This window comes from Urocitellus parryii, unplaced genomic scaffold (genome assembly GCF_045843805.1).
Source record: "Urocitellus parryii isolate mUroPar1 unplaced genomic scaffold, mUroPar1.hap1 Scaffold_40, whole genome shotgun sequence".
Taxonomy (NCBI): Eukaryota; Metazoa; Chordata; class Mammalia; order Rodentia; family Sciuridae; genus Urocitellus; species Urocitellus parryii.
Window position 1 is genome coordinate 7,688,930 of NW_027553586.1, and position 13,341 is coordinate 7,702,270.

General features: G+C 41.8%; 1 protein-coding gene across 1 annotated transcript in view; it reads left to right on the forward strand.

Annotated features, from left to right (window-relative positions):
• The first annotated feature begins 649 nt into the window (after nt 1-649).
• Nucleotides 650-13,341, forward strand: part of LOC144252336 (pleckstrin homology domain-containing family H member 2-like) — a 164,552-nt gene continuing 151,860 nt past the window's right edge. Inside the window, 2 exon segments of the mRNA XM_077794731.1 lie at nt 650-821; nt 4,969-5,123. Coding sequence (XP_077650857.1) covers nt 650-821; nt 4,969-5,123 — 327 coding nt within the window.

The following is a 13,341-nucleotide window of genomic DNA, read 5'->3' on the forward strand; positions in this document are numbered from 1 at the left end:
CACATCTTCAAGATTCTAGTTAATGATCTTTTACATATGTCCCCAGCTTCCTTCCTGGACCAAGCAGGAGACCTGTTTTAGATATATCTAGTTGGGCCAATTCTCCATCATTCCATAATTACAATGTCTGACGTCTAATTTTTGGCTTCCTGCCTGATGCCTCAGCTTTTGAAATGAGAAAAAAAATTTAAGCCTCATGACCGACTTCTCTTTGTATGTGAGGGTGGGTGGGGTGCGGGGGAGGTATCCAGCATGGATAAAAACAACATAATTCCATACCTTCTGAAAGGTAGACACCACATCCTTCTGGCTCTTCATGGAATCATGCCTTAAACCATAGCTTTCCCAGACCTTCATCTTCCCAGTATCTACTCCCACTGCCAGGTTCTCTTACTTCCACTTTTGCCTCACCATCTTGAATTGGAAGATGAAGTTCCATGTGTCTTTCATGTAAGCTAAAAATAACAGCCCCCGTCCCCCTGCAAGTTTTAAACCTCCAATTCCCAGGAATTGATGGGACTTTTCGATTGTCAAGTACCTTGAAAGGGAAGGTGATCCTGGATTATCCAGGTAGACCCGATGTAATCGTGAGGGTACTTATAAGAGGGAGGCTGGTGGGTCAGAGATGAAAGAATAATAGGGAATCAAAATGCTGGAGTTATGTGATAAGAAGATCCCACCATTCAACAAAGGCAGGTCGCCTCCTGAAGATGAAAGTCAAGAAAATATTCTCCCTTCAGAGCCTCCGGAAGGAACCAGCCCCGTCAAGGCCTTGATGTTAGCCCCATGGGACGCCCTTTGGACTTCAGGTCTCCAGAACCGTAAGTCAATAAAGGAGTGCTGTTTGAAGACGGTGCTTGTGGTGATGCGTTAGTTATAGAACAGCAACCGGAAACTCATGGATCTCTGTATGACTTTGGTTCTATCTGTCCACCCAGGTCATTCCTCCCTGACTGGCTAGCTATCAGATCTTGGTATTTGGCAAATGAGGCCTGCACCCATGGGAGGCAGTGCCCCATCCCAGCCACTGTTGAGAGCCACAGCCGAAGGGGCCCTAGGAAACTTCCAGTTGCCAGCAAACTTCCAGTGCCAGCTGACGATTGGTTCACAGCGCCCCAGCAAACTTCTAGCTGCCAACTGATTGGCTCCTCTGCGGTGATGCTCATTGGGCTGTTTCCCAGCCCTTTCAGACCACGGAGCTGCTCAATGGGGGACTCTTTTGGCTCCACCCACATGACCCAGCCAATCGGTCTCAAGAGCAGGAGGAGTGTGGAAGGTTGAGAGGCTTGTGGGAAGCCGGTGGTGGCAGTTGGGCTCTGAAGGTTTTTCCTGAGGAGCTGTGTGGTGCGGTGTGTGTTCTAAAAATAAAGTTCGTTTCTTTTGACAAGTGGCTCCTGAATTGTGCCCAGCCAGACTGCGGCAAGTCACAGTGGTCTCATCGTGTAAAGCAGTCACTGGAGTCCCTTCTTCCTTGCTAGGGATGACCCAGGGGCATGAGAGGTAAACCTGGCCAATGAGATCAGGAGCGAAGTCAGCTGGGGCTTCAGGGGGGACTTTCCACAGCAGAAAAATATTCATGAGAAGTTGACACCTGCCCCTTCTCCCTCAGACCTCCTCCTGTGTTGACCTTGCTCCAGCTCTTCTGAAATCTCCTACCTGGATCAGCTTCTGTGGCTGAGGCATTTCACCTGACTGATCCAGCCCTGTAAACAGAACTTGGACCCCATTCATTTACTAGATGCTTCTACACACACACTTTTTAAAAAATATTTGGTGACAGTTCTATAGGGTAGGGGTTATTTTCACCATGTCATGGATAAAGAAACAGACTGTCAAAGGTGATGCATCCATATTCTGTGGTCAGCGGATAAGCCCAAATCAGTGGTATATATATACACAGGATACAAATGCATGAGATTCTTTTCATCCACACTCAGTATTTACTACTCTTGACTTTTCCGAACCTTAGCAGTTTTACCACCACCAAAGCCCATTGCCTGACCTACCTTGGTTGTTGTTATGGACTGAATGTCTGTGTCTCCTCCAAAATTCATGTTGGAATCTCATCCCCAATATGATGGCATTTTGGAGAAGGAGCCTTTGGGAGGTAATTAGGTCATGGGGACGGAGCTCTCTTCAAAGAGATGAAGTCAGAGAGCTAGCTCATTCCTCCACCATGGGAAGATAGTGAAAGTCAGCAGTCTGCGACCCTGAAAAGAGTCCTTACCAGAACCCAACCATGATGTCCTGACCTTGGACTTCCAGTCTCCAGACACTGAAAAATAAGTTTTTGTTGTGTATACGTCACCCAGTCCCTGGTACTTTGTCATAACCTTTTGAAGAGAGCAGGACTGGTGAGGTCATGTCTTTACTTCTGGTCTGAACAATGGCTTAGAACCCAGGATTCCCCACTAAGGGATTGCTTTTGAAATAGCCTCTGCACTGGGGGGAAACTGATGTTCTCATGGGTAGATCAGGGGTAATAAAGTACCCTGGATATGCAAAGAGACAGAATAAGTTCAAGTCACCTTCTCTGTGCCCTTGGACAAACTATGTAACTTTCCAAACAGCTATTTATTTCTGTTTGGTGTGGCTCCTGTTAGGAAATCTCATTACATGGGTGCTCAGGACTCGATGAGACAACTCACTCCATCACTGCAGCATCTGTACCCCCTCTTTCTCTTGTATTGACCTTGTTATCTTTGTCACATTTCCCTAACATCTGTCTCCCCATATGCTGTGAATTAATTATCTCTGCTCCAAGCTCCATACATGGTTGGAGCAGAAAGGAGAGGAATTTCTACCCAACTTCTTGAGTCTGCTGGATCCTGGGATTAGACTTTCTGCACAAACGTGTGCCCTTGGCTCACCACCTTGTGCCACAATCACCAGCAAGCCATGTGGCAAGAGAGACACACACAGCTTCCTAGGCTGCTTCCCCAGGAATCAAAGTTCTCACCATGGGCCAAGGAGCTCCATGAATCTGTCTAGTCACTCACTCACTCAGCAAATAGTTACTGGATAGATATTATGTACCAAGCAGCCTGCCAGGTCCTGTGCATACAAAGAAGAATTTGACATAAATCAGTCTCAAAATGTCCCAAGTCGTTGCCTGGCTAGTGGAGGAAGAAGATCTGGAAAAGTCAGCAAGCACCATGTACATCATGATTGGCAGATGTGTCCCTGAGTGGTGTCACCAACAGGAGAACCCAGTTGGGTTTTTTTATCTGGTGAGGTTATGGACTGCTTCCCAGAGGAGGTCAGGTCTAAGTTTTGAAGAATGAGAAGTGATTCACATGAATGTCCATTTGCTTCTACATTATTTCCAGGTCTTCTGATTATTTTATAAGGAATGATTACATATAAATGCTGAAGAAGCCTGTAAGGATGATAAAAAAGCTAATCTCTTGATTTTGCAAATATGGAAACCGAGGCAGAAGGAAGATTATGAACTGGTTAAGCATATTGGTAGGAATATTTGGGGAAATCCTACTTGAATGATTTTGGTCTTTCTAGCAAAAATGATGAGCCTTCCCCCCCTCTCAGTTCACCAAATTGTTCTCCAAATTAGTTGCCGACTATGGACATGCTTTTTTTTTTTTTTAAGCATTGGTTTCAAGCTAGGCATGAGGCTTCTTTGAACTGGGAGAGTCGTGTTGAGCTTGGGCAAGGATTTCAAGGTCCCTTGGGGCAGGTGCACCTCTGCGGCATCTGAAGTCCAGCCTGAGCTCTCAGGAGCGCGATGCACCCTGAGCCCACCCCTCTCCCTTCTGAACCATCTGGCCACATATGTCACCCACGTTGGTCTATAATGTGCTTTTATACCAGCTGTGCAAACATATCACTCTCAAAACTTGGTGGCTTAAAGTAAAAAACGTGTTATTTCATAGTGTCTTGCCAGTGAAGAATCCAGGCATGGTTTGGCAGGTTCTCAGCCTCTTGGATCTCACACAGTACATAGGGTGACAACTAGGACTGTGATCATCACAAGTCACATCATTGTTGGAAGGATTCAGTTCCTCCTTGGCTGAAGCCCTTCCTCAGTTCTTATCATATGGACCTCTCCATTAAGTCATAGTATGATGCCTTTTTACCAGTTATCAGAGAGCAAGAAAAATGGTAAGAAAAACCAAAAAGAATTTGATTGTCTTGTATAATATTGAAGCCAAGCCATGAAGCCAAGTCCCTGAGCACCAGTGTGGTGGCATGGTTGGCTGAAGCCCGGGAGGCCAGCCTAGGTGATGTGCATGGGCCACAGCCACATGGAGCCTGCCATGTAAGGTGGGCCTGAGGCACAGCCAGCCAGGGCCAAGGCAAGACAGGGTCAAGGCGACCTAGGTCACCCAACCTGTCGCCTCTCCTGCCAGTGGCTCTGCCTGCCTGATGAGCATTGGAAAAAATGGAAGTGGGGGCAGGAATGAATGGAGATTGCAGGAAAGTTACTTACGGGCTGAACAGTCACCTTGATATTTTCCAAGATGTGATTATCATACATTTGCACCAATAGTGTGGCTACTTTTCTGAAAACTGATCAGCATAAATCTGGACCAATATCCATTGACCCAAGAGCTATATAAATCCCGAGACTAGCATACCGAGGCAGCAACCTTTGCAGTGTCTCCCAATTGCCCTACCTCTATTCTTCACAATTGAATACACCCTCCTTCTTTCACTCTTACCTTCCATGTCCACAGATTTCATTCTTCAGATTTGTGAGACAAGAACCCAGAAAGAAATTGGCAGTGAGCTTCTGGGATCTGCTGCCACACTGGCAGGCATAGCCCAACTTTGAGAGCTACAACATGCCTCTGGATACTAGTAGAGAAGAATCAGGCTTTGCCTGCTGTGACCCTCAGAGTTGATGCCAAAGGCCTGCAGCTTACACAGACCCCTCCCATCAGCAGAAGCAAAGGAACTGTGGTTCCGATATGATTTGAAAGTGACACCCCATTGCGTTTGCTGAACTAGCTAGGAGCAGGTCACAAGGTCCAGTCCACATGAGATGGGAGGGGACTGCATGGCGCTGTGAATACCAGGAGGCTGGTCGCTGGGGACCACCTTGGAAGGCGGCTCTGTCAGTTTCCCAGTTTCAGCAGGTCCATGCTCTCTCTGCAAGCTCCCAGGTAGGATGCTTCTTGGGTTCTTCTTACCATCTGGTGACTCTCAGCAACCCCTGGCATTTCTGAGCTTGCAGTGATAGGGGTCCAACGTCTCCGTCACCACCACACGGTCTTCTCCTCCTCTGAGTCCATCTTTACATGACGTTCTCCTCGGTGTGTGTGTCTCTGTCCAAATTTCTCTCCTCTCATCAGGACACCGGTAACAATGGATCTAGGACCTACCCTGGTCCCGTTTGATTCCTTACCTGATCACACCTGCAGACACTATTTCCAAATAGGACCCCTTGCCACAGGTTCCAGGTGGACATGGATTCAGGTATGGGGAGGACACTCTCTAACCTAGGACAGCTGCCTAACACAGCTTCTCATTCTCTTCCTTCCGTTCCCTGGCTCTGGACGTATTTGTACTCCCCTTTTGACCCTTATTGTTCCTAAGCCCGAACTTGGCACCAGAAGGATCTGGGTTACTTGCTCCCTGGTGCCTCTAAGTAGACCAGCTACAGGAGCATCCTCACCCCAAAACTTGATCAAGGGATTATTAGGAGCAAAGCACTTTACACTTTGGTCCTCTGTAATCCCTTGAGATCTGCACAATATTTCTGGACAATATTTCTCCCAAACAAGACTTTGGGAGATTTGGTAACTAAGGTAAAGACATCCAAGCAAATCAGTTATGTCTTTTTATTTTTTTTTGTTTTTTTTTTTTTTGTTTGTTTTAATCTTAAAGTCAGTTATTCTCCATTCCTTTTCTCCTTAAATATATCTGAACCAGGGACACATTCCCTGAAAACAGTTATGTCTCACTTACGCAGTGGTTCTCATGGGGTGGGGGACCCACATCTTCCTAGAGGGGAGAAGTGCCTGCTCTACAAAATACGTACAAATTTCTGGGTGGGTGACGTATTTGAATGTAATTTTTCCATGGGCTCCTTCACCCCTCCTCCCACCCGAGGATGTCTGGAAATATCTTCAACAATTTTAAACGGACTCTCTCACTCAATTCCCAATTCACAGCAATGCCATCTCTACCTACACACTTAATACATACTTAATTCACCCTGGAGAAACTTAGGTAAATGCATGCAATAAAGCTTCTAAAAGGATATTCATTGCAAGTGTTCATTGCGTGTAATGACAAAATTTGGAAGCAATGCAAATGCCTTTCAGTAGGAGAACTGATAAGTAAATGGTTGCATATATTCCTAAAGTGGAATATTATACACCAATTAAAGAGACCAGATCTATGTGAATGTATAGAATTGGATCTTGAAAACAAAATCAAGTGAAAAATAAAGCAAATTGCAAACCATCACAACCTGAATGATGCTATTTATGTTAAATAAAAACACACAAAACAAGGCTATGTTATGTTTATGGACTTGGATATGTGCAGTAAAAGTTAAAAACCCATGAACAGGAAGGAAATTGACCAAATTAATGAGTTTTGATGAACTCAAGACATAGAGGGAGGAGAATAAGACTGAAGAGGAAAACAAGGAGGATTTCAACTTTATCAGTACTATCCTATTTCTTTTTCACATATTTTTAAAGAAGCTTTTAAAAAAGCAAACAAATATTGTTATTTCAGTAGTATTTATTATATAATTTTGGTAAGTTTCTGACTTTTGGAGGGGTACTGGGGATTGAACTCAGGGGCACTCGACCACTGAGCCCCATCCCCATGCCTATTCTGTATTTTATTTAGAGACAGGGTTTCATTGAGTTGCTTAGCACCTCACTTTAGTTGAGGCTGGTTTTGAACTCACGATCCTCCTGCCTCAGTCTCCCCAGCCGCTGGGATTACAGGCGTGTGCCACCTTTTCAACTTTCAATAATAAGAAAGAATGAAGAAAATGTCCTAATAGGCAAGACTAAATCTCTGTGGGAATGCAGCCCTCTGGGGTTGTGTAGGGCGTGACCTGCATGGGCCCAAGCAGGGCTGTTTCCCTGGCCAGAGAGACAGGGAGAAAGAGGCCAGAGAGCTGATGAGCAATACTCGTGTCCTGGGTTGCAACTAAACTACGGAGCACTAGAGATTTTCATTGTTAGGCCGCTCACTAAATTTCTTGTAGGGTGTTGGAACTGCAGAAAACCCTAAATTCTGTAGCAGGAGGGACAGAGTGCTCTCAATTCCTGGCATCTTTCTTACACTGGTTCATGTGAAGCCTGCCCCTGTTCAGTCACTGGTGCTGGATTTCTGTCGGCCATTGCTGCACCCTTCAGTGGCTTCCTCCCGTTCCTTTCCATAGCTGGCTCTAGTGCACATTGCTTCACTGCAGTTGAAACAGCCACGTCCCATACAAGACCCTGTCCTTATGGGGCAGCATCAGAAGAAGAGCCCAAACAGTTCCTAACGTTATGGAGGCATCTTCCAGACACGGAAACAGAACAACTCAGAGGGCCTAGAATGCACCATGTCCCATGGACTCTTCTGCAGCCCTGATCAATCCTCTGTTCCCCTCCTTGATTGCAGGAGCCAGGAACTCAGAATCATGATTGCCAGGGTTTAGATGGGAGGTGTCCCCCAAAAGCTCCATGCCTGAGACAATACAAGGAAGTTTAGAGATGAAATGATTGGGTTCTGGGAGCCTGAACCTAATCACTGAATGAATCTCCTATAAGGATCAACTGGGTGGTGACTGTATAGGGTGTGACTGGAGGGGGTGAGCCACTTATTGTCCTTTGACTTAAATTGTTTCTGTTGAGGTATAATGTCATTTTTGTTCTTCTCTCTTTTGTTTCTCTACTGATACTTTTAAGATTATCTCTTTATCAGCAAACTTAAGTAATTTGACCAAGATATGCCTTGGTGTAGCTTTGTCCATGTTTCTTGTGCTAGGAATTAATTTGAACTTAGATATCTTGGTTTATATCTTCAAAAGTTTGCCCTAAAATCCTCTTCTTTATTTGGAAGCTCCAATTACACATATATTAGGGTTTTTGAAGTGCTGCAGTCTGGCTGGGCAAAATAACCAGAGGCTGACAAGCAACTTGTGAAGATTGATACAGTGGGAGCCGCTTTATTGTAGGACAGCAGAGGTATTTATACCTAACTCATTATACACAGCTTGTTTCAATTAACATCATCTGATACATCAATTAGTCATTAAGGAATCCTCATCATCTTAATAATTACACACAGCTTAACTTAATTATCATCTAGATACAGCAGTCAGTCATTAAGGAATCTCCATCATCTTAATGGCTCACTGGCATTACTTCTCAAACCACTCCTCCTAGCAAAGTGCCAGGTGCTATCTTGACTTGGTTGTGGCTCTCAACATTGAAGTAGTTTCACAACTCACTGCTGAAATGATGATGATGATGATGATGATGATGATGATGATGATGATGATGATTTTGTACCATGGGCAATTTACCAGAGTCACATTGCCAACCAATTTCTGTTTTATTTAAAGAGAGGTCCCCATTGAGTTGCTTTATGGCCTCGCTGAGTTACTGAGGCTGGTTTTGAACTTGCAATTCTCCTGCCTCAGCCTCCTAAGCAGCTGGGTTTATAAGTATGCACCACCTGCTCCGTTGCAATCTTTGTTTTCAAAACTATTTCTGTTTCATTTTTATAAATGTATTATTCCTTATTAAATTGTACTAACATTTTCTTAGTCTATTAAAATAGATTGCATATTTTATTGTAAACTTACATTTAAGTATCTATTAGTTTACATCTTCCCTTAACACCTCAATCGTTCATAACCTTCTTAAACAAAGAAAATATGTTTCTAATAATTTCTTCATGTGTTTGTCTAAAGGATATTGCAAATAAACACTCATTTAAATTTTTTTTGACAAATTATTTCATTTATGTTTACTACTTTATTGTGTCATTTACCAAATTTTGGATGTTTTGGCCAACGTTTCTTCAAATGTTTTCCTGAATCAAACTATTTGATTTTTGTTTCTGAGAATCTAATGAAAAAAAAAATCAGCATTTTTGATACTCTCTTACTCACTAACATAGGTTTTGTGATGCTATGGAAAAACAATGGAGTGACTATGAAAATAAAACATTCCTTTTCAAACATCCCTTTACCCCTCATGTTATAAAGATACAGAGGCTGAGAGAGATCTGATAGAACTGGGGAAGAAAGATGGAGATACATAAGAATGAGGCATTTTGTCACTTCCCGTTCTTCCCTGATGATGTATGGGCCATATTTAATGTATTCCCTCAAGATAAAGTACAAAATGACAGCTGCTAGCTATATCATGAATAATATAATCCTTTGTTTCTCATCTTGAAGTCTCTCATTTTCTGTTTCATCCATGAATGTGACAGGGTAACTTGAAAGTATGATAAAAATGTCAGAACTTTCACAGTTCCTAACAGTGGTGATAAGAGTTATAAGGCGAAGGAGTCTTGGTTTTAAGAATATTATAGTCATTCTTTTTGCTACTATGACCAAAAGACCTGAGAAGAAAAAATTTAGAGGAGGAAAAGTTTATTGGGTGTTCACAGTTTCAGAGCTCTCAGTCCATAGATGACCAAATCCATTGTTCTGGGCCAGAGATGAGGATGAACATCATGGTAGAAAGCCATGTCAGAGGAAAGCAGCTCAGGACATCTCTCACAATGGACAAAATAGAAACCCTATGTCATGCTTTCAGCGACCCACCTCCTCCAGCCACACCCTATTTGTTTACAGTTACCACCCAGTAATCCTTATCAGGGGATTAATGCACATATTAGATCAAGGCACTCCTGATCCAATCATCTAAAGTTTCTTGCATTGTTGAACACATGAGCTTTTGTGGGGGCTACCAATATTGAAACCATAATAGGGAAAAATAAATATGATGATCTCATTAGCTGATTAATGTGTTTAGAGAGAAGTTGATACAATTGGTAGAAGATGTTCTCACCAAATTTTTCATCAACAGGATAATGAGAGTATCTCCATTGTCTTACATGTAATGAGAAACTATGGATTGACTTGTACACTACTTAATTGAAAATAATTTGAACAATGTCTAAATTGTGCATTAGAAGTTGATAACTATCCCGGGAGGGCTTTTTTGTCAATGGTTTGGAGGTGAGGTGTTCCCCAAAATCTTGCATGTGAGACAATGAAAGAATGTTCAGAGGAAAATGATTGGATTGTAAGAGTCTTAATCCAATCAGTGAATTAATCCCTTGATAGGAATTCACTGAGTGGTATTTGAAGTGGTAGGGTATGGCTGGAGGAGTGGGAGTTGGTGTATGGCTATGGGTTGTGCATTTCGTATCTAGAGAGTTCTCTCACTTTCTTCTCTTCTCTTCTTCTTCTTCTTCTTCTTCTTCTTCTTCTTCTTCTTCTTCTTCTTCTCCTTCTCTCTCTCTCTCTCTCTCTCTCTCTCTCTCTCTCTCTCTCTGTCTCTCTCCTTTCCTGACCATGGCATAAGCCATTTCCTTCCTCTGCTTCCCTCCCTCTTCTGTTATGTCCTGCCTCACCTTGAGCCCCGAAGAATGGAGCGTGCTGTCTATGAATTAAGACCTCTGAAACCATGAGCCCACAAATAAACTTTTCCTCCTCTACAGTTGTTCTGGTTGGGTTCTTTTAGTAACAGAAGCAAAAAAAAAAAAAAACAAACAAACAAAAAAAAAAAAAACAAAAAAAAAAACGCTGAGTAAAACATGGGCCTATAGAAGTTTCAGTCAACTTTCAGACAGTATCTATAGTAACATGTACCTATGCTGAACTAAAGGAAAGTCCTGATTATGGCTAGCAGCAAGTTGAATCATTAGAATTTTGACTGGTTTCCTTGGAAGATGAGAGGGAATAGCATGAATTGCTTACTAAATAGAATGATAAAATCGGCTGGGCGCCTGTGATCCCAATGACTTGGGAGACCAAGGAAGGAAGATCATGAGTTCAAAGCCAGCCTCAGCAACTTAGCAAGGCCCTAAGAAACTCAATGAGAACCTATTTCCTTAAAATATAAAAAAGGGCTGGGTTGTTTTCAGTGGTTAATCATCCCTGGGTCCAATCCCTGGTGTGTGTACACACACACACACACACACACACACACACACACACACACAGTTAAAATCTTAAGATCACACTTGATTTGTAATCAATAATGTTAACCTTAGATCCATTCTGAGCATTTTGCAATGGGTATTAATTTCAATGAGAAATACTTAGCTCTGTTGATGTTTTCCTGAGATAGACTCCTCTGACAAACCATAGCTGATACTTTCATTAGTTTTCAGGTTCTTATATCTAGATTGAGTTTACAATGCCAGTGAAGGTAACTTACCTAGAGCCATGTATAGCAAATGTTTTTGAGAGGTGTATAAAGTGTATGTTTTAGACTACTTATTGTCCAAGACAATTACTCAACTCTACTTTTATATTGCAAAAGCAAGCACAGACAGTACATAAATTAATGCTCAAGGACGTGTTTCAATGAAACTTTATGTACAAGTGATCAATTGGCCAGACTACAGGCTATACATTATTCACTTCTGTATTTAAACATGAGAAATTGACTTCAAGACTACAAAAAACTAATATCAGCACACCATCATGGCACAGAAATATCAATGTTTATAGCAACACAATTCACAGTGGCCAAGTTATGGAACCAGCTCTGTCTCCTGTCAACAGATGAAAATATAAAGAAAATGTGGTATATATACCCACCACCGTTTTACTCAGACATAAAAAATGAAATTATGTCTTTTGCTGGTAAATGATTGGAACAGGAGACCATCATGCTGAGTGAAATAAGCCAGACTCAGAATGTCAAGGATCAAATTGGAAGCTATACAAAAATAAGAAAAACAAGGTATGGGAGGTGAGAAGTTAATGAGAATTGAAGGGGGATTCCTGGAGTGGAAGAAGGGGTTAAAGGAGGACAGGAAGAGGCAGAATCTGGGGTATGAAATTGACCAAACTATGCTATGTACAGTAATGTACATATCAAAGTGAATTTCACATTTATGCATATCCATAAGTCATCAATTTTAAAACCAAACTATAAATAAATAGAAGACATGTAGAATAGAGAAAGGGAACAGGGGGAGGGAGCAGAGGAGAAAAAGAAAAGTACTGAGACTGGAGTGGAGCAAATTATATTTCATGCTTGTACGATTACATCAAAATGAAACCTGATTTTATGTATAATTATAGTGTATTAATTTTAAAAAATAACTGAAAACAAAGAAAAAGAAAAAAATTGTTGAGTACTTAAGATTTTAAGACAATGTGGCAGCAAATGTCTTATTTTAAAATTCACTCACGAAAAACATTGCTGCTCTAAGAGTCAAGCTGGAATCAACCAGATGTCACATGCCCTTATCTCCACCAGAAAGCAGTTGTGGCTATGGCTGCCAAGGTAAGGGGCTCTCAAGGCTAAAATAAATGTGCTTCACACCTAAGATAGGCAGCAGGAAAACTTAAAATGCTAGAGTTTGATTGAAGCACAAGCCGCTTTGCTTATTGAAGCACAGTCATACATTGTTTTATGTCCCCAACCTCTCTTCTCTTATGCCAACTTAAGGCTGAATAAGGCCTTATGTCTCAAAGCTATGTGTACACTTTTCAGTATGCTGGGTAATTTTGAGAAGTGTGTGTGTGGGGGGAACTCCAGTCTTTGGAATCTGTTGTTCTATTGTGATCTGTTGTTGGAGGAGTGAGAGTTTCTTTGTTGTCCACGTTTCACTGAGACAGTCCTACCAGGGTCTGTAACCTTGTATGATTTCTCAATTTTAACTTTTCATTTTTCACATTTCTAGGGACTTGTTTGTTAATGCAATTGAAACACAAGTATCTTGATTACCAAGAGTGTCAACTCTACTCAGAGCTGCTATATAGTGATTTCAGCTAATCATTTTGGTTTAGAATTACCTTTGTTGAAGGGATGGGGAAGCTACTGGGTATATGCCTTAATTTCTTGTGAGTTCAGCTATACATATAAGAGAATTTTGTACTTATCCTGTTTTATATCAGAGATCATATTACAATACTTAATTGACCACATTATCTAAAAAAAGATAACTTTTATAAGCAGTTATTTTCTTCTGTAATACCAGCTTGGTGATCTGAGACAATGCAGTGTGTGTTAATACACAGTGAATTCCATATTCATCTTTTGTTTCTTTCCTATTGCTTCAAGTTAGTTTCCTTTTTACAGAAACAAAAGCTTTTTTCCTATGGCACAGATATTCATATGATGAACTTATTAATAACACTTTATGGTTTGTGTAGAAATATTAGTA